Source organism: Carlito syrichta, unplaced genomic scaffold (genome assembly GCF_000164805.1).
Source record: "Carlito syrichta isolate Samal-C Ts95f unplaced genomic scaffold, Tarsius_syrichta-2.0.1 Scaffold118745, whole genome shotgun sequence".
In the NCBI taxonomy this organism is placed as follows: Eukaryota; Metazoa; Chordata; class Mammalia; order Primates; family Tarsiidae; genus Carlito; species Carlito syrichta.
In genome coordinates, this window is record NW_007062841.1 from 56,328 (window position 1) to 77,074 (window position 20,747).

At 39.8% G+C, this 20,747-nt stretch overlaps 1 protein-coding gene across 3 annotated transcripts in view; it reads left to right on the forward strand.

The window, feature by feature from the left end:
* Positions 1–1,266: 1,266 nt before the first annotated feature.
* Positions 1,267–20,747, forward strand: part of UGP2 (UDP-glucose pyrophosphorylase 2) — a 68,385-nt gene continuing 48,904 nt past the window's right edge. Inside the window, exon 1 of one of the 3 annotated variants that reach the window (XM_008047938.1) lies at positions 1,267–1,459. Coding sequence is in view for 2 of the 3 variants with exons in the window: in XM_021707497.1 (XP_021563172.1) it covers positions 2,623–2,668 (46 nt within the window). In the remaining variant the exon portion in view is untranslated. Of the gene's footprint in view, positions 1,460–1,760; positions 2,435–2,550; positions 2,669–20,747 lie in introns of those variants that run through there. The other 2 variants (XM_021707498.1, XM_021707497.1) reach the window with 2 other exon arrangements.

Here is a 20,747-nt window from a genome sequence, read left to right on the forward strand (position 1 = left end):
GGATCTTTGGTCTCCAAATGCTGCTATTAAACTGTAGACATCTGAATTTTAGACACTTCTTTGGTTTCATTTGGGGGAAATTAGTTTTATAGTTGAGAGGTTTTTGGATGTAATCTTTTTGGCTGTCACATAAGAAATACAGTACCAGTGGTTGTCAATTTGTAGTCTGACAAATTATTCACTAGCCTTTTCTGTTTTATTTGTTCTAATGACATTTTCATACAAATGTGTAATTAAAAAATTAAAGCTCCTTGTTTAGAGAATGAATTATTTAAAAATTCTTTCTTTACCTTGATTAGTGTTGCCCAAAGCCTCTAACTCTTCTGCAATTACTGTACTTGGTTTATTGGAGGCACTTAAGAGAGGACACTGACAATTCATCTGTCCTGATGTAGGCTGTTTGAGTCTTGAAGCATAAATGTAAAGTTTGAAATACACCCACTGACAGCCACATTGAGTCTTACGTGCAGGTGGGGTTGGCAATACCAGGTGTGATTTGACAGGCCCTGGCCTGGCTCTCTTGTAGTCCCCAGGCTAGTGTCAAGTTCCATCTTTTAACAGCCTCTTTCCTTCAGGACTTGAAGAGTCCAAGAAAAGCATCTCTTGAGGAGTAACTTAAGCCAAATTTCCACATTGATCTGAAAAGTAAACGGCTATCACAGCAGACTTTTCTACAGGAAGAGGAACACGGCAAAGGGAGGACAGCGGTGACCATGATGAGGGAGCCTTCAGTTGGCGCTTTCTTCGACGCCCTAAATTCCTCCTCGTGCTAGTTGCCCCCACACACCCCACTGTTGACTCCTTAACGCATCATTATCTTCCTCACGTCAGATGTGGTGAGCAGAGTGAGCGTGCACTGAGAAGGGCCTGGGCCTTCAGGATAGCAGCTATGGGGAACTCCGGCTCTATATTGACGGAGCCTCCTTTCAGTCCCCGGTAAGCAGGAACATTTTTATTGACTGCAAAAGTAACCACTCGTGCTTAGGTTCTTTCCCTTGCTGAGGTAGACGGCTGGGAATGTTCCTGGTGAGACACCCCTTGCCGCGACCCGCGACGGGTGCTGACCCCACACGTGGGACGCCTGCGTTCGGCTCCGCGGTAGTCACAGGCGGGCTCCCTGGAGCTGCAGCGCCCCGCCCACTGCCACCTCCGCACGTCTCATTGGCCAGGCTCTGCGTTCGCCTTGGCTCCTGATTGGTGGCTACGCTTGTCGGTCTGCGCGGCAGGGACATTTCCGCATTGAGGGGACTGCTGCGAATGGAGGGGGAGGGGAGGTGTTTAGGAGAAAGTGGGGTCTTTGGGTGGCGGGAGCAGGAAGACGGTGGGCAGACGGAGTCAGCAGCCACGGGCGAGGTGTGCATGTGTGAGGGAAGAGGGGTGACCTCTTAGCCTGCGTGCTTTCTTCCCGGGGCTCCGTAAACGCCCCTAATTTCCCCGCTGCTAAAGGAAGAGGAGGAAGGTGGGTCTCGCTGGCGGCTTGGGGAGGGGCGGGGTCGGGCTTCCGGCGACCCCGGCGGTGGGTGCGCTTCCCCCAAGAGGTGTAGCGCCCGGTTCACACTCGCTGGGTGGTCCCTGACGCCGATTCTGGAATTCTGGAAAGCGCAGGGCAGAAGGGATAGGAACATGTGTGGGAAGTGTCGGGGCCCTCTCAGGGGACTCCGGCCACCCTCGCCGGTGGCGCCGTATTCTCTGAGGGGCAACGTAGCCATCGGCCCCTCTTGGGGAAAAGCTGCGGCCAGGTTTCGCCACTCGCGGCGGGAAGGCGGGGAGTTGGAGGCCCCGGCCAGTCTGCCAGCCCGAGCGCGGAATTTGTTAGCGCCTCCTAGTCCCGGGATGTTTATGGGCTGGTAAAAATGGTTGCATTGGCCCCCGTTGCCGGCCTCACCCGCTTCCCCCGACCCCTGCTTGGCGGGAGTCGCTGTTGGCCAGGGTTTTCCGGGGAGCCGGCGGGAGGCTGGACAGCGGCGCCGGGGAGGGGGCAGCTAGGGGTGCGGCCTCCCAGTGCCTGCTGCAGTCCAGCCCCGGAGGGCGTGGGGACCGGGAGGCGGTGAAATAGCCGCTTTAGGTCCGCCTCTTTCATTGATGAAATTAAAGTTCGCGTGGTTTTACCTTTTCCGGAGTCTCCAGCTGGCCCCCATTTGTGTCAGGAGCGCAGTGTAGCCAAGAGTTCCCAAGCGGACTCAGTCGCACTAAGTTTCTGTCTTTTGGAACTGAAGAAGGTTTTAACTAGGTGTATTTTTTTTTAGCCAGTTTTAATCTCTTTGAATAAATACTCCCTTAAGTAGCTAAACATAGGGGGGAAAGAATACGTCTGTTGTCAAAGCAGGGGAGGAAGAGAGACCTGCCCTATAGCGTGACTCCTAGAGACATTTTTTTGAAAAATTATAAACCAAAGTGTTTTACTAAAATCCTAAAATGTCGAGATTTGTACAAGGTAAGGCATGTTTCTTCTTATTTCTCGGGTTGCTTCAGCCGATTTTGGGGGCTGGCTGTCGAGAGGTTGGTGGGTGGTTTGGAAGTGGAAGTGTTCACTTGAGATCACATTTGCGAAACCTTTTGCGTTGAATTGTCATCTGAGCTGCCTTGAGTTGCTTGGGTTGGCGCTTCAGATGCGTGTAATTTATGCCCCTGTGCCCTGCTGGGTTTAGTTCTGCCTCCCTGAAATCAGGTTAGTAGTACTCTGGCTCCCCTGGATAGTGGCTGTGAATGATGATTAAACAAGATTTTGGCTGCTGGTTAATCCCTGCTCTCTTTTTCTGGTCGATGTCAGGGTACCTCTGTGTGCGGGGACGGGAAGGGCTGGGGAACCGGGAGGACTGGGAAAGGCAGGGGGTTTTGCCAGGACTGTTGGGGAAGCTTTAGTGTTCTCCTCTGCTACTCCGTTTGTGTGTACGTGGTTTGCGTCTCAGATTCATTTATTGCGAAACCGGGAGTAGCCGGTAGAAGCTAGAGGTCATTTCAGCTGGAGAAATGACTTTGCTGCATTGCTGTGTTTATGTTTCCTTTTTTTGAAATAAGATGATTAAGGTTTCTTTGAAATTTGAAAATTGCCCCTGAATTAATTCCACGTGTGTATGTAAAACAGGGTTAGGGAATGCCAATCAACTGAGCTAAGCAGTAACATTGTGTGTATGTATGAATGCATGTGTGTGTGTATGGTATATATACATTTAAATTGGTGCTGCCTTAAACCCTCTATCACCAGTTCGTAGGGTAAGATTTGCCTTCAGGTGTGCAAGAAAACCCTTTCCTTGTAGATCCCGGCGTATGAAAGCTTCAGCCATCTTGATGAACACAGTAAAGTTCACAACTACTTACTGTGCTTCTTTCTTGATAAGTGTAGATGTACTTTGAAAAAAAAAGTTGTGTCAGTAATGGCCATAAATTGACCCTGGGAATAAAAATATCCTAGTGAATTTTACATCACTTTATTAATGTTGCTTTAAATTTTGTATAATAAAGTAAAAGAATTTGACTGCCTGCATTATTACTGAAACAGATGGGACATCATGCCTGCTTGTAGCGCTAAGCTCAGAAATGTCACTTGTCATTAGACTTTCAAATTCATGTTATGCCTTATATATGGTAAGAGATGCTTCTTATGTTCTGATTGAGTAAATGGCTTGTTGGAGAATAGAAAGGCAGAAGTAACTGTTAAAATGTACTGTACTGTGATAACAATATTCAGTTACCATAAAGCCTGTATTTTGCAACAGTATGCTAGGGAAAAGTAGACAGGTCACTTCTCTTTAAAAGTTAGGAATATCATTAAACTCTAGGTGTCCCATGTAGTTGTACTTTAGAATGGCTTGTAGAGTTGGTGAGCATTGACTGATTTTACATTCTTTGTGGTTAGGGTTTACTGTCCTCAGAAGATTCAAATCAAGTGGCATTACCTAAGAATCACTGTGTGTTTGCCATTACTTTGTCATCTGTTTAAAAAAAAAATCTTTATTTTGGAATACTTCCAGATTTATAGAAAAGTTGCACAGTTGTCAAAACTAAGAAATTAACTTAAGTACATTACTACTAACTAAACTACAGACTTCCTTCAGATTTCTGTTCCCCTCGTTCAAGCCAAATACCACATTGCATTTAGCTGCCATCCACTTTTTATTTTTCTGTTTAAGACACAAGGGTGGAGGGAGGGGCTCAATACATTTTCTGGGCTAGAGTGCAGTGGCTATTCACAGGTTCATAGCCTCCAACTCCTGGGCTCAAGCAATCCTCCTATCTCAGCCTCCTGAGTAACTGGGACTGCAGGCATGCACTACTATCCTGGCAGTTGCCATGCGCTTTTGCCTTTTACTAAATGGTAGTTTTTCTTTGAAAACTGGCAGTCTTGCACAAAAAGATGACACACCTCCAACACTTTTTAAAAAAACATGATTGTGCTCATTATCATTGTTTAAATTTTGTACTTCAAGTGTGAGCCCTCTATATGTTTAACTCTTGCTGCTGTTATGATAAACCTAGTTGACTAATGACACAGCTGTTGCTACAGATCAGTTTTTAAGTGTAAAAGTTGAACTTTTCGGTGTTGATTTTTTAAAAAAGCAAATCAAAATATTTGATTTTTGCTGCAGAACTTATTAATATTTCCACTCATTGGCACTTAGATGCTACTTCATAGGCAAAAGAATTAACAAATGTTAGGTTTCTACTTATTTTCATATTATATTTTCGTATGTTGTCTCATAAAGCTTCTAAACAGCTCTAAGAGGTAGATTTTTATAATGCCCTTAGAAATTTAAGTATCCTGCCCAAAGTTCACAGCTAGTATGAAGCACTGAAGTTCATATTTGAATGTGTCTAAAACCCTTGTTTTTTCCAACACTTCTCGTTCTTCTCACATTTCAAGAAATTCAAGAAATGACCCGTCTCTATCTAGACTGTCAGTTCTCTTTGGGCAAAGATGATTTATATTCTCTGGGAAGATTACAGTGTTTTGTAAGTGGTAGATTCTCTAAAAGAATTTGTCATGAATGACAAACAAGAAACCCACAACTTAGCACGTTCCATGTACTTTTTAGTAGGCTAGCCTACTAAACTATTTAGCCTACTACATAGTATACTACTACATTTTTTGGTTGTGTTTTTTTTTAATAACATCTCTTAGATTACATAAATGTTGAGAAAGATGGAAGGGTAGTTTGAATCCTGTTACTAACAGGTGATCTTAGACACAAAACTTTTTTGAATCTCAGTTTCTACCTTTTTAATTGGGTATTAATGCTTATGCCTCAGGTTTATGAGAAACTGAAATGAGATGAATTATGTGGATTTGCTAGGAACATATTAGGCGACTAGTAAATTTTACTTTTCTTTCCTGAAATGATGGTCTCTTAGATAGTATTGCTACCAGAAATCGTCAACAGAAATAAACAGTAGCAAGACAGTATGACGGTTCTTTGTTTTTCTGTTCCAGATTTGGTGTTCAGACCAGAGCACTTGGGAGAGACTGTTTTTAAAGTGCATAGATGGGAGGGTGGGGTGAAGCTTGTACAATGTGGGGGCCAGAACAGTGGGTGGCATTTGAGTCTAGTCAACAAAAAAATGTCTAGAGGTCTTACTATGTGCAGTGCACTGTATTGAGATTTCTGCTATGTCCTTTATAGTGGGTGCTTGAAGTTTAGCAACTCTAGGTATTATACCTATGTGTTGTGCGAATTGTGTTTTGAGTGTCATAGAACACAGATTGCAACACTTAGCTTGAATCTCTTTCCCCAAATCTAGGTAATATGATTTACAGGAAAGCTAGGCATCTCCATCCTCAAGCATGTTTATTATAAGCTATTAGGTGGAAATATTCGTTGAAAAAAATAGATAGGCAGGAGAGTTCTCAGGATATAGTCTTTGGCCATAAGAAGGTTCAACTTCCTTTGTTCATCTTCCCAAGTCTGTGTTCCTCAGGCACTTAAGGATCCTTCTCATAGGAAAACCCTTCTTTACTGCATCTGCAGCATAATTCCTTGTTGGTGTATTGTGCTCTCCTGCCTTCTTGTGAAATTTCTTCCGCAGCTGTTGATATTCTCTGCCCTTGGGGATGTTGCAGGGCCCCCAATTATGCAAAATAATATGAATATTATCTCTTCCCCTGTTGCAGTTTGAGTTCTGGGGGTCATCTGCGGATGTGATCTTTGCCAGATTTGTCAGTGGGAATTTTTTTTTGGAATTTTGCTCTTAGAAAGATCTGAGCGCAAGCCGGGCTCAGTGGCTCAGCCTTTGGGAGGCTGAGGTGAGTGGATTGCCTGAGCCCGCGGGTTCGAGACCCGCCTGGTCAGCAAGACTCATCTCTACAATAAATCAAAAAATCAGCCAGGCATGGTAGCGCATGCCTGTAATTCCGGCTACTGGGAAGGCTGAGGCGGAAGGATCGCCAGAAGCCAGCAGGTCGAAGCTGAGGTGGCCAGGTGCGACCACTGCACTCCAGTCTGGGCGACAAAGTAAGACTCCAACTCAAAAAAAAAAAAAGAAAGAAAGATCCGAGCGCTGTGGGGGGTAATCTCCCTAAATGTTTTGAAACTTCCAAATAGTAGAGAGACTAATGTTGAATAGCCAGCTAATGCCATGTTAGGTGCTTATGCTGTAGTGTTAGAGGCACTGTTTATTAAAAATCGTTTTAAATATGCAATTATCTATCTAAATTTGGTAAAAATGTCTCTAATGTTCTTAAACTGAGGTACTTATATTTCAGGGAAAGCCATTCAAGTGCCTCTGTGTCACTTAAAAAATATTTGAGGCCTATCAACTTTCCCATTTGTTAGAATTCTTTTTGTGACTTTTTTGGTGAGTCCTGTTTGGTAGATGGCAGCTAGCCAGGGAAGATTACTGAGCTAATTATAACTGACGGGTCTTAGATGAGTACAGGGACAGGAAGAATTCTGGGGCCTGGACCTTCTCAAATCCTAAAACCAAATTTAGCCTGTTGCTGGTCATTCAGATGACTAGAATACTTTTAGCACAGGGGGATTTGAGTCAGGACTAGAGTCATTAAAGTAATGACTGAGACACACCTCTCATTTTTCAAAGAGAACTTAAAAGTGGTTTAGGTCTTACTATGTTGCTAGAGAGAGAGGGGGCTTTAGTTAAATTCAGAGTCACGGTTATAAATGCAAAATTAGAGAAGTTCAGAATGAAGAGTTGAGCTGATGAAAACTGTTGACTGTTTTTCAACATGGACTTTAATCTCTATGGTTAAGTTGCCCATGTTCTTGCTAACTCAGACCTTCTTCTAATAAGATGGATGATTTTTATTTGTGGATGCCTTCCTAGGGAAAAAATTGACAAGAAACGTTAGAGAAATAAGAAATATTAACTGATATACTTCTTGGAAGTGTCATTTTAATATTCTGAAGATAAATTGAAAAGTAACATTAAAATGAAATTACTCTTAGATGTTATTTGGGACCATTGGCATTTTCTTGCACTATTACTTCACAGAGACCATTCTCTCTGAGTGCGTATATTATTTTTTCTTTATAGATGAATTGAAGCAACTTAAATGAAAATAAAGAGATAGTTAAGATTGTCTGAGGAACATTAGTTGGCCTAGTAATGAAAATGTTCTAGATAAAAGAACAATATAATATAATTTTCTAGTTCTCACCAAATTTTGTTTGGTATTTTGTTGCAGAAGTACGGGTATTATGAGTTGTTAGAAAGCCAGACATATTACTGAGAAAATATAAACAGATACTTAAAAGTCAAACTGGATAATCTGTGTAAATGACTAAGAGTTAACTGTATTAACTTTTTGTAATGTCATTCATCCAGATATCCAGCATTTATACTATTGGAAAAGATTCCAGCAATATTGCATAAATTAGTGGGGGGATCCTTTGTGGGTTTGTGATTTAATGGATGAGAAAATATGATTCACCTATCACCCTGTTGGTTGCATGAGATTTCTTTAGAAGAAGGAGTTTTTCTAAAGACTTTTGCCCTTTTGACACAGTGTATGGTTTCTTTTCTAAAATATCATATTTCGAACTTGGAGGAGTAGTGTTTGAATTGTGGACATCTTGTTCTTGGTAATATAGTGTATTGTCCCAGGCACAGTGACTATTAATTGAAACTATATTTCTGAGAGCTCTAAAACTCTACCACAAGGCATGTATCTTTCTATTAGTAACTTTTTAAACTCTTTGCAAGTTTGTTAAGCTATCAAAGGAAAATTAAATTTTATGTGTTTTTTGATTGGACAACTTATGTGGTAGGGGAGAGGGAAGAGATAATACTCCATTTGAAATCTGTTTCCTAGTTTTCCTGATTGGTAATGCAGGCATTTCCTTTAATTTGTTGCAAAGTAATTGTCTGGGACTCAAATGCTGCCTCTGCCAACAGTTCCATTGTTTATTTTTCTCAGTCATTGCCAAATGAAATCGATTATGCCCCCAAACTATTTTGACAATTAAGGACTGTTTTTGAAAAACATGAAGAAATTGGCTATGTTATCTTATTTAACTTATATAAACAACAAAATGTTTCATTTCCCAAAACATTTTTGGATATTGCTGTAAGTTTTTTTTTCTATGTAAATCAAGAGAATTAATTCCCTATTTTTCTGTGATTTCATGTGTATCTTAAAAAAAAAAACCATTGTATTCATGGACCTGAAATAGTCATGATATGTTTAATTTCCTTTCTACTTGCTAGTCATCAAATTGTAAAAATACTATTTTAGGGGACACTCCCTTTGACAATAGCTCTACATTCTCCTAGGCCACAATGACGAGATGATTGGAGTTTGTATTTTCCTCTACTTGCTGCCTTGCCAAAGGCTGAAGTGATATTTCATTTGTGTTATATCCCTGCCTAGAATTTTAAAACTAAAGAGTACAGGAAAACGGAATAACATAGTTATATGCACTGTTTTGAGTTCATTTATACCAATGGTAAAATGCTTAGCCTTGGTAATAAAAATATTTATAGACAACATAAAAGCTTTCTTTGATTTTTTAAATGTATTGTTTGCTCAGAAAACAATACATAAAGAAGGATTGAAGGCCATGAGATATGGTAAAAGAATGCTTCCTCTAATTTGTAGTTTAACTCACATAATAGACATAGTTAGTTCAGATTTGGTGGCATACACCTGAAGGTGGTAACACATGTAAACGCATTGTAACTGAGAAAGGAGAGACCTTCCTCTAGTAGGAGAAGCGAGGTACCAGGCAACTGGGCTTATGTTCCAGGTTGGCACCGCCACTGTGTCCTTAGGCAAGTCAGCATCTCTGAGCCCCTGTTTCCTCATCTTCAAGATAAGGAATTAGACTCATTGACCGTAAAGTCTTTTCAAGCTTAAACGTTTGTCTAAATGCATGTATATCATCTTACACAGCAGGACTATCAGATTACTGTTTGGTCCTTCGCGGTGATTTTTATGTTATACCCTTTTCCCATCTTCTCAACAAATGAATGTGATAGGCCCCTTGGGTTGACTTCTTTTTTTTTTTTATCATCCATTAAACTTAAAACAAAGTGGTATTATTTAACAAATCTGATCTAAATGTTCTGTTTTCCAGGAGTGATATTTTATTTTTTTCTTTGAGATTTTAAGAGCTATTCTTTTGTATGAGAGCAAGGCTAATCTTGTTAGTGAGAAGTCTGGGTTATATATAAATTGTAACAGTTTTTTATTTATTTATTTTTTTTGAGTTGGAGTCTCACTCTGCCGCCCAGACTGGAGTGCAGTGGCCACTCCCAGCCACTGCAACCTCGACCTGCTGGGCTCCGGCGATCCTTCTGCCTCAGCCTTCCGAGTAGCCGGAATTACAGGCATGTGCTACCACGCCCCGCTGATTTTTTGATTTATTGTAGAGATGAGGCCTCGCTGCTCAGGCGGGTCTCGAACCCGCGGGCTCAGGCAATCCACTCACCTCAGCCTCCCAAAGGCGCGGGATTATAGGCTGAGCCACCAAGCCCGGCGTAACAGTTGTTTAAAGCACGCATGTAGCAAAATTCTTGATTAGTGAGTAGCTCTGCAAATTTGTTGCTGCATCCTGATATCCTGTTACTTTTGTTTTCAAAAAGTATTTATTAAGCATTCATATCAACGTAAACCTGGGTCGTTTAAGAATATATCTAAATGTAGTCATATTATAGTTTACAATATAAAATAATATTGACTTTAAAATAAAAAGATATAAAATTGTGTAAGATATAGCTAGTTGAATTAATTTTTCTTAAGATATGATTGACTATCATAGACTATTTTAAAAATTCAACTAAATATAAATATATAGATTGCTCAGTTTTATTTAATCTCTAAAGTTAGTGCAAACATTACAGTGACATTTATATAAAAATTGAAAATAAATTTAGAGGTCATTTTATCTAGACTGTCTACCATTTGAGATTTTTTTGACCACATTTCCTGATACTTGAATGATAAATCAGCCTTTACTTGAGAAGCCTTAGGGACTGGGGCTTCAGGTACTCAAGAGAGTCTATACTGTTCTTAACTCTGCTTTTCCATGGCCCAGAAATCATGGCTCTTATATATTTTATCTTATCTTATCAGGCACTACCTGCACTAGACTGGATTTTTCCTTCTTTATACTCAGCACATAGCAGGATCATAGGTTCTTATTTATTTAATAAACATTACTTGAGTATCTGTGTTATTTCAAGCTTTGTGTGAGGCAGTGAGAATACAGTTATCAACAATACAGACATGGTCTGTTTTCACACACTTTCCAGTCTGTTGGGTAAGATAAATGTTGAAAAAGATGTTTGAAGTATGATGTTATAAAGTAGAGGGACAAGGATCTAGCATGTGAGCATGTAGTGGGTAGCCTTGCTCAGTTTAGAAAGATTTCTAAGCCTGGCTCGGTGGCTCAGCCTGTAATCCCACGCCTTGGGAGGCTGAGGTGAGTGGATTGCCTGAGGCTGCGGGTTCGAGACCCACCTGGGCAACTTGGCGAGCCCTCATCTCTACAATAAATCAAAAATTAGCCGGGCGTGGTAGTGCGTGCCTATAGTTTCAGCTACTTGGAAGGCTGAGGCAGAAGGATCGCCAGAGCCCAGCAGGTCGAGGCTGCGGTAGCCGGTGACAGAGTGAGACTCCAACTCAAAAAAGAAAGATTTCTAGAAGGATAATCTCAGGTAACATTTAACCCTTTGCACTTGAAGACATCTCATGGATCACCTACCAGCAATTTGACTGTACTTTTTACAAAATAATGAAGACAGATCACTTCATATTAAATAGTATATTGTTGGAACCAGTTATCCTATTGTAATGATATTTGGCTTATAATGGAATTTTGGACACTGAGGAACTTATTTATGACAAAAAAAAGTTCTGTATTTTACAGAACCTCAGCCTTTGGGAGGCTGAGGTGAGTGGATTGCCTGAGCCCGCGGGTTCGAGACCCGCCTGGGCAGTGAGGCCTCATCTCTACAATAAATCAAAAAATCAGCCGGGCGTGGTAGCACATGCCTGTAATTCCGGCTACTCGGAAGGCTGAGGCAGAAGGATCGCCGGAGCCCAGCATGGTAGCATATGAAATAGTTACTGACAAGCATTGTTTAACGTCTTCCACCTGGTGCTTTTGTATTCAAGAAGACAACGCAGTCCCATTTTCTTCCTCCCACATTAATAATATGTAATTTATTGTTCAGTCTGTTGTCCAAAGACAATGTGGAAAGACGCACACATGATTCCTGAAAACTACTTCTTGACTGATAATCAGAAGCTTGACAAATTTCAAATAGGACATAGGTTTTTCATTTTTTTTAATGCTCAGTACACTATATAGGAGTTACTAACACATATTTCGAGTCTCCATGATAATTTCCTCCACCACTTTAAAGATTTTCACAAATAGCAATATATATAAGTATATTGAATCCACACCGCTCATATTTGCAATATAATTTCAAATCATTTCAGACTTTTTGACTGATATAATATTTCTACCACATAATGTCCTTGTGGTATATTTAATTCCTTCATGATTCCAAGTGCTAAGAATTGTAATGATCCTTTTGTCCTTCCATGTGAGAAAGGTAAGATTATTTCTTCCTATATGCTACTTTTTGTTGTTGTTGTTAAAAACTTTGGCTTTTTGATTTGTGCTGATATTCCTTTTCGGTTGACTTTGTACCAGTAAAGCAACATTTCATCTTTAGTAACTCTTCTGCTAAGACAATACTAGTGTAATATATGTCAATAAACGTGTGGTGTCCTCCTGCATTGGGAACTTTTTCCAGCAACCTTTTATATAAATGTAATGGAATTCTGGTGCTTAATGGAAGATCAGGTCAAATGATGTTTTAGGATGTTACACTACCATAGTAGGGTAGTATTGAAAAAAGCTAGTGCATAAATGCGTATACCCCGTTTGGTAGGCTTATTTGGATTGTATGTTATAAATGATATTTGCCCTTTAAGTTGAACAACAGATTTGTCAACACAAATTATCTGATCTGGTATGAAACATGGCAAAAATTTTGAATTGTTATATTCCAAATAATTATTGGCTTGTTGAATACAAGTTCTGATCATCTCATCATTCAATGCAGGTATCTTCAAATGAAACTTCCAGAAGATTTGAATAAAGATCTTTCTCTGTTGAATGTTTTGAAAAGAAGAGTATTTTACTATTGAAAGCAGTTGACGTAGCTAGGTGCTGTGGCTCACACCTGTAATCCCAGCACTTTGGGAGGCGGAGGCAAGAGTATTGCTTGAGTCCAGGGGTTCAAGACCAGCCTGGGCAATGTGAGACTGTCTCTAAAATAAACAAAAAAAAAAGTTAGCCAGGCATAGTGGTGTATGCCTGTAATTCTAGCTACCTGGAGGGTTGAGGTGGAGGATCACCTGAGCCCAGCAGGTAAAGGCTCCAGTGTCAAGTGTGTCACTGCACACTCCAGGCTGGGTGACAGAGTGAAACTCCAACCAAAAAAAAAAAAAGAAAGAAAGCAGTTGACCAGTACTCCTGCAAATTTGTACTTGAATTATTCCCATATTTAGGATAACTGTGATAAAAGCTAAAAATTCCTCTCAGCGTCATGCCATTTATGCAAATTGATTTGTGTGATAGCTGTTTTTTTCCCTCTTTTTTCATCCACATAATAATTTGTTTATTTTATTACACTATCCACTAATTCATTAGTAAAATACTGAGTAAAACAGTCAATTGGTTCTCTTATATTACTTGCTATTTGTGGTCCTTGCTTGAGGATCTACAGCAAAATTTGTTCCTGCTGGAGGATCATCTTTTTCTTTTTCTTTTTTCTTTCTTTCTTTTTTTTTTTTTTTTGGCGTTGGAGTCTCACTCTGTTGCCCAGACTGGAGTGAAGTGGCACTCTCCTGGCCATTGCAGCCTCGACCCGCTGGCTCTGGCGATCCTCCAAGTAGCTGGATAATCTTTTTCTGTAATGTCTTCCCAGTCTTCACTTGACGATACGTTGTTTTCTACTTCTTTGAAACTACTAACACTTTCATTGCTATCACTTTGTTACTTTTGCCCATTTTCTTCTTGGTGAGATGATGAGATTCTTGCTACTATCATTTTCTTCCCTATTAATATTTATTTTTTTCTAACTTATCTGTATAAAATTCTAAATCTAGATGCTGACGCTTCTATTATAACTCTCACTTTTGTTTTTTTGTTTTGCCATTGTTCTGCAAACTAAATAAAAATGTTCTAATTGTAAAGTATGAAATCATGAAATGAAATTTTGTAAAAGAGTATTACTTTTCTGACTTAGTGCCGATAGATATTCTATCTGTGCTGCTTGATATTTAATAGGATCTGACTTCAACTTTGCAAATCTCTTTCACCGGGCTTGGTGGCTCAGCCTGTAATCCCGCGCTTTTGGGAGGCTGAGGTGAGTGGATTGCCTGAGCCCGCGGGTTCGAGACCCGCCTGGACAGCGAGACCTCATCTCTACAATAAATCAAAGAATCAGCCGGGCGTGGTAGCGCATGCCTGTAATTCCGGCTACTCGGGAGGCTGAGGTGGAAGGATCGCCAGAGCCCAGCAGGTCGAGGCTGCGGTGGCCGGGAGCGGCCACTGTACTCCAGTCTGGGCGAAAGAGTGAGACTCCAACTCACTCAAAAAAAAAAAAAAAAAAGAAAGTCTCTTTCATGGCTATAGTAACTTGCTTATCTATCTTTTCAACTTACACCATATGATACGAAGGTTATACCTACAGCTTCCTTTCTTATACAAATGCTACAAAGAAGTGAAAGCACTTCACAAATTCTCTTTCTGCATGATGCCAGCTGATATATTTTTATGTATATCTCAGTATTTAGTCCATGCCTGTATTTGCTTTTCCATGCAATTTGAATGGAAAACTTCAAGGAAACATACATTTTTTAAAAATGTGCACTAGCATAAGTTTGTCCTATATAATTACCAGCAATTTCTTTATGTCCCCTGAGAGGGGACATCTGATTGGGTTGCTAGATTTACAATGTCTCCTTAGAGGGGAAATCTGAGTGCAAAGGGTTAAACTAAACTCTGACAAATGAATAGGAGCTGATTGAGTCACTAGCATATGATAATTTAAATCCTGATCTCCAAATTACTTACTATGATAAAGCATTTATACTGTGCCAGGTGTTGAGATAGGTTTTAGGGGAAAAAAAGGTACATGGCATAATATAGTTTGTACCCTTAAAGAGGGTATGTTCTAGGATTGCAGACATACATCTTAAGTAAAAAGTTGGAGTTTTGGGGTGTTTGATATAGGAATGATTAAACCTCCATGTAAGAGTTGTGGTTGAAAGTCCTCTTAGAGAAAAAACAGCTCCATTAAAAAATGGGCACAAGACATGAATAGACACTTCTCAAAAGAAGATATGCGAGCAGCCAACAGACACATGAAAAAATGCACATTCACTAAGCATCAGAGAAATACAAATCAAAACTATAATGAGATATCACCTAACTCCAGTAAGAGTAGCCATCAACAGTAAAACAAAAAACAACAGATGCTGGCAAGGATATGGAGAAAAGGGAATGCTTCTATACTGTTGGTAGGAGTGCAAACTAATTTAACCTCTATGGAAAACAGTGTGGTGATTTTTAAAATTACTAGAAGTTGACCTTCCATATGACCCTGCAATCCCCCTTCTAGGAATATATTAGAGGAACTAAAATCATTCTACAAAAAGGATACCTGCACACACGTGTTTATTCACAATAGCAAAAACATGGAACCAACTGTGCTACTCATCAAAAGTGGACTGGATAAAAAAAAGTGGTACATATACATGATGCAATATTATGCAACCATAAAGAAGGACAAAATTATGGACTTCACAGCAACTTGGATGGATTTGGACTGTATCATACTCAGTGAAGTATCACAGAAACAACTGAGTACCACATGTTCTCACTCATAAGTGGACCCTGAACACCCTTCATAATACTACAAAAAAGGAGTTGGCAGTAGCGGGACACTGTGGAGGTGGGGGAGGGTCACATAATATCAGTAAGAGTGCCTGATCCTAATTCAGGAGAACTGAGGTCCTGTAGGAGGCCCAAAACTTTGCCTGTACCTAAACCACTTATGTACACAATCTTGGCATGTACCCTGCAACTTTAAAACAAAATAAAATAAAAAAATTTTTAAAGTCCTTTTTAAATATTCAGAAGCCATTACCTAGAACATTAGGAACACTGAAAGGACATAACATGGATTTAATATACCCAGTGAGCAGCCATTTTAACATTGCCTAAATCTCATGTTTTTCTAGTAGTTCACTTTATCCTCTAATCACTAGCCAAGGACAGAACCAGTTCTCAGAGGCAGCTATTGATAATTGTTTTGCCATCACTCTCCTCAGTTTGTTTTGTACTAACTAGCTTTTCCATTTCAAGTACTTGCCTCTACCCGTAAGACACAAGTTAACCTAATCAGGCCTTGGTGACCTTCATGATACAGACAGACCTCACCACCATGGCAGCAGTCATGTGACTAACCCACCCATCTGCCTGATGTCCATCACCTGACATCAATACCTGCACTTATCTGCCCCTTTGTGATGACACGGAGCAGACCACCACCCAGTCACCTTAATGACCTTCCCCCATCAAAGGGAAGGATTAAAGGGATTCAACCAAGAGCCAGTCACATTGCTTTACTAAACTCTAGTGTCCACATGTTCTTTGAGCTATAGCTGCCACCATGTACTAAGCTTTGGCCCTCTCCCCTACTTTGGGGAGGTGAACTTCCTCTCCCTCTCTCTCTAATTGGTTTTCTAAATAAACTGTATTTTCCAATCTAGCTTCTGTGCAGTCCTTTGCATCTTTCACTCAGCACTGGATTGCACCAGTCACCCATACCCCCTGTGGGTCTGACCTGACATTCTGGAGGTCCCTCTGGGAGTGTGACCTAACAAACACCACTACCAAAATGGCAGAAGCTACGCAAGTAACAGAATTTGAGCCTTTGGGGGCTGAAGGATCAAAGAGGTTTTCCAAAGGTTGGGATGATTCTCATGATTTTGGAATTCACACTGGGTCATTCTTGTTTTTTAATTTTTTTTTCTCATTTCTGCCTCTTAATGTGTTGAGTGGCACTTGAGGTGTATGCTTTGGCACAATCTTATAATAGTATGCTTTTAATTTCATGGAGCAGAAAAATCCTAATTCAGTTGACTTAAAAAATGAGGAACTTTTATCACATAAATCTTGAAGTAGGATATTCCAGGGTTGGTTAATTCAGTGCAAAGACTCATCAGTCTTTCCTTCCTTCTGCTGTGCTGTCTTTGGCATATTTGCCTCATTCTTGGGTCAGCTTCCTTCAAATTTACTTAAATGGTAAAAGAAAGTGGGGGTGAGGGATGGACATATAATCATTATGTCCAGGAGTGTTTTTTTTCTTATGTATCTCTTTTTTCAGTGAGGGACACCTTTCTCCAAAGTCTTTTCTCCAAGTTTTACCCTTATGGCTCACTAGCCAGAATCTTATTGTGTTTCATGCTTAAACCAGTTACTGCGAAGACTTTGGACTAATCTGGGCTTGTTGCCATCTCTGAAATACACGGCCTTGGGACATAGAATAGGTGACAGAAAAGCACTGAGGTAGGAAGAAGGATGGGGAACATAGCTAATACAAACATATTAAGATAAATGGAGTATAATCTATATTAGAGCTACTCAAAGCAATACCGGCAGTGTTTACTTGTGAGAAATACATATTCTCCCCTCCTCAGACCTACTGAGTCAGAATCTCTCTGAAAACCCAGGAATCTATGTTTTAACAAGCCCTCCAGGTGATTTGTATACACTCTAAAGTTTTGGAAGCACAGTTCTAAGATATCAAAATGCTATAGGAAATTGCAGGCTTTAAAGCTTTGGTACCTCAAAAAGCTTTGGTACCTCAAAAAGGTGCTTCCGCTTGGCTTTTAAGACATGCCTGGCTAAGGAATTTGTATTCATTTCAGTAGGTAATAAGAATCCCATCAAATGAGGAAGAGAAGTGATATGATAGGGGTTGCAATATGAGGGGATGAATCCATTCAGTGTGGCACCACGAGATTAGAGTGAGGGGCAGACTAGTTAGAGAACTGTTGTCATGTTAGGAGAGTGAAAATACTGGGGGATTAGGGTAACAATAATGAAAATGGAAAGCAGTGAATTGAAATTATGGTGATTCATTTAAGACGTTTTGGTATTGGAGTGTCTATTGAAGGAAAACAGTGATTCTGAGATTTAAACATTTGTGACTAGGAAGATGTAAATGCCATGGGGAGCAGGGAGGGCAAGAAGAATAGTTTGGACAATGAATTTTGTTTTAGACATGCTGAGTTTGAGGTACCTAGCTGGGCATATCCAGGAGCAAAAAATCTAGAAGGTGATAGGAATGTGAGCCTGGAGCTCAGGAAAAACATTCAGGATGAGGCACATATTTGAGAGTTATCAGTAAAAGATTGATGATTGAACAACTGAGAAAAAATGGGAGGAACCAGTTATGAAAACAAGTTTGACCATGAGGCAGATCAGAGAGATAAGAGAGGATGTAGGACACAATCGCATAAAGGAACCTAAAGAACTTTTCTAAGAGGGATAGCCACAAGTAATTGAGTTTAAAGGACTACAGTGAGAGCCTAGAGGAAGCTGGTAAGCTTGAATTGGTCATAAACTTAGCTGGTATAGTTCCTCAGTTTTATTCATGATTATTTCCTGTTGCCATTACATTCTTGGAGTTTTGCTTTTCTTTTCTTTCTTTCTTTTTTTGAGTCGGAGTCTCACTGTTGCCCAGGATGGTGTGCAGTGGCACACTCATGGCCACCACAACCTCGACCTGTTGGGCTCAGGTGATCCTTCTGCCTCAGCCTTCCAAGTAGCTGGAACCACAGGTGCATGCCACCATGCCCAGCTGGTTTTTTTTTTTTTTTTTTGATTTATTGTAGAGACAAGTTCTCACCAAGTTGCCCAGGCCAGCCTCAAACACCTGGACTCAGACAATCTTCTCACCTCTGCCTCCAAAGTACTGGGATTACAGGTGTGAGCCACCACGCCCAGCACATTTTTGGAGTTTTATACTTATTTGGATACAAATCATTTCCTGGTTTAACATTAAGGGCTTTCCAATTGTCTGACTTAACTGAATACCTCACTGTGGGTTTCCAAGGAAGGTTGAGACTGACAAAGTCTAATTCATGAGTGGTAGGAGGTAGACGTAAGACCTCTTTGGTCTTAGTGTTTTCCAGTGGCTTCTTTATGGCTTATGCATTATGAAACTAGCTTTGTACTTTAGAATGTGAGGTTATTTTGTTTGTGCCAGTATCTTGGTGTCAGGGAAGGGTATTATGTATACCTTTTAGTTGCTGAATTGTATGAAATGAAATCCCCGAATTAAGAAACAAAAACAATCACTCGTCAGATTGAATCTCTCAATCCCTCTCCCTCCCCTCTCTATTTCTCTCTTTCTTTTGGCTCCAGTTGGATAAGCAGTCCATGATGTTGAAATTGTAGTTCTTGTGAACAAGGAAATATTAGGAAATTGGGAGAGAGGTGAGGAACTTTTTAAAAAAAGTTTCTGTCCTATTTGAAATTGACTAAAGTATAATGAGGCCAACTAAGACAATTATAGTAAACCCAGTTTTATGTAGTGGAGAGTTATTCCATGTGATGGTTGGATATAAGAAGAAGTTATGATAGAAATGCTTTTAGGGGAGAGTGTGATATTTAGGTATTTTATGTCAAGGGTTAAAGAGAGCCAGCGTAGAAAAAGAAAAAAAACGTGTAAGATATTTCTACCTCACTATGATGGAATGGGACACAGAAAAAAAAAAAGGACTTTGCTTCCGGGTTCCAGCATTACCCTAGTCTGTGACCTTGGATAAGTCATTTCACCATTTTCAACCTGTTTCCTTATCTGTAAAATGATGAGAGTAGATTAAATGTTCCCTCCCATCTATAAAAATGTTTGATTTATGACTAAGGTAATGAAATGTTTGACTCCCAATCCACTTTTGTGTCTAAAGTCATGGAGGATCAATTCTATATTGCTAGGAAGTAAGGAGGGACAAAACATTTTATGAGGTTAGATATCTTGCATTATTCAAGGGATTCTTTAATTGACCTTCCTTTAGAAACAAAACTGTCATTGCCAGAAATGTAACCTGAGAATGTTAAATCCAATAAAACTTATAAGGTTTGTACTTCTACTGGAAATTTTAGACCTTTCTTAAAAAATTCAGGATGGATGAAGAGGTCATTATAAAGGGAAATGGTTTCTAGCTCTTTGCCTCCCTGTCTGTGCCCAAGTACTTAAGCTAGCCACTCATCTTGCTTAAGTCCTGTTCCTTATTCCTTATTCTTCAGTATTCTTCCTTAAAAGTCCTTCCTTATTCTTTAATCACTAAAAACAAAACTTTTGAGGGATGACAGGTTTGTTATAATGCTCTTTTGCTTAAGCTGGTCATATTTGTAAAGAGGGTAGAAAGAACACAAGTTGTTCTTCATGTGCGTTGGTGCTGTATCAAACAAAAGGAAGAAATAAAGGATAGGGATGTTTCTCACAGCTCAAGCTTGAGTCTGTGGGATTTTTTAAAATCTGGGTCTGAAGATTGGATCTGCTACAGTTTACACAGAGCATGTATAGTCTTTCATGAAGCCAGCCTTTCTTAGGCTGCTAGGGAGGGTAGTGACAGGGATTCTTAAATCATGTCAATTGATAGGCTATTGTTATGCAGAGGGAACATTTAAAGTGTCGTGTCATTGTTTTAAAAAAGTGTTCTCATTTAGACAAATCTCTAGCAGCTACTTTAGTTATTTTTAAACTTAGCAGTTACATTTAGTTTTATCTAATTTTGGCATTTTTCCAGAGTATAAGTTAAAAGTTTCCATCACTATTTTTTAGGAATGTAACTATGAATGCTGGCTTTCAGGATCTAACTTCAGCAACAAAGCAACAATTCAGTACCAGAGTCTTTGAGTCCAACAAAAAAACATATTTTAAAAATCATTGTATAGTTACTTCTTATCCATTTTAATTGGTCAGAAGCAAGCAGTTAATGTGTTCTTTGACACAAAGGTTTTTCTTCCTCTATATTAGATTTTTCTTCCAAATTATTTTACAAACACTAATATGAGAATTAGTTTAAAGATTGAGGAAGAGGCATACTAGGTACACTTGAGGTGTCAGAGTGGGATACCTAACCAGGGACAAATTTTGAACTACAGCTAAATCAGCCAAGGGTTGAACATGTATGGATGATGTCACTTTAACACTAGTTTAAACTGTTTTTTTTTTTTTTTTTTTAGACAGGGCCC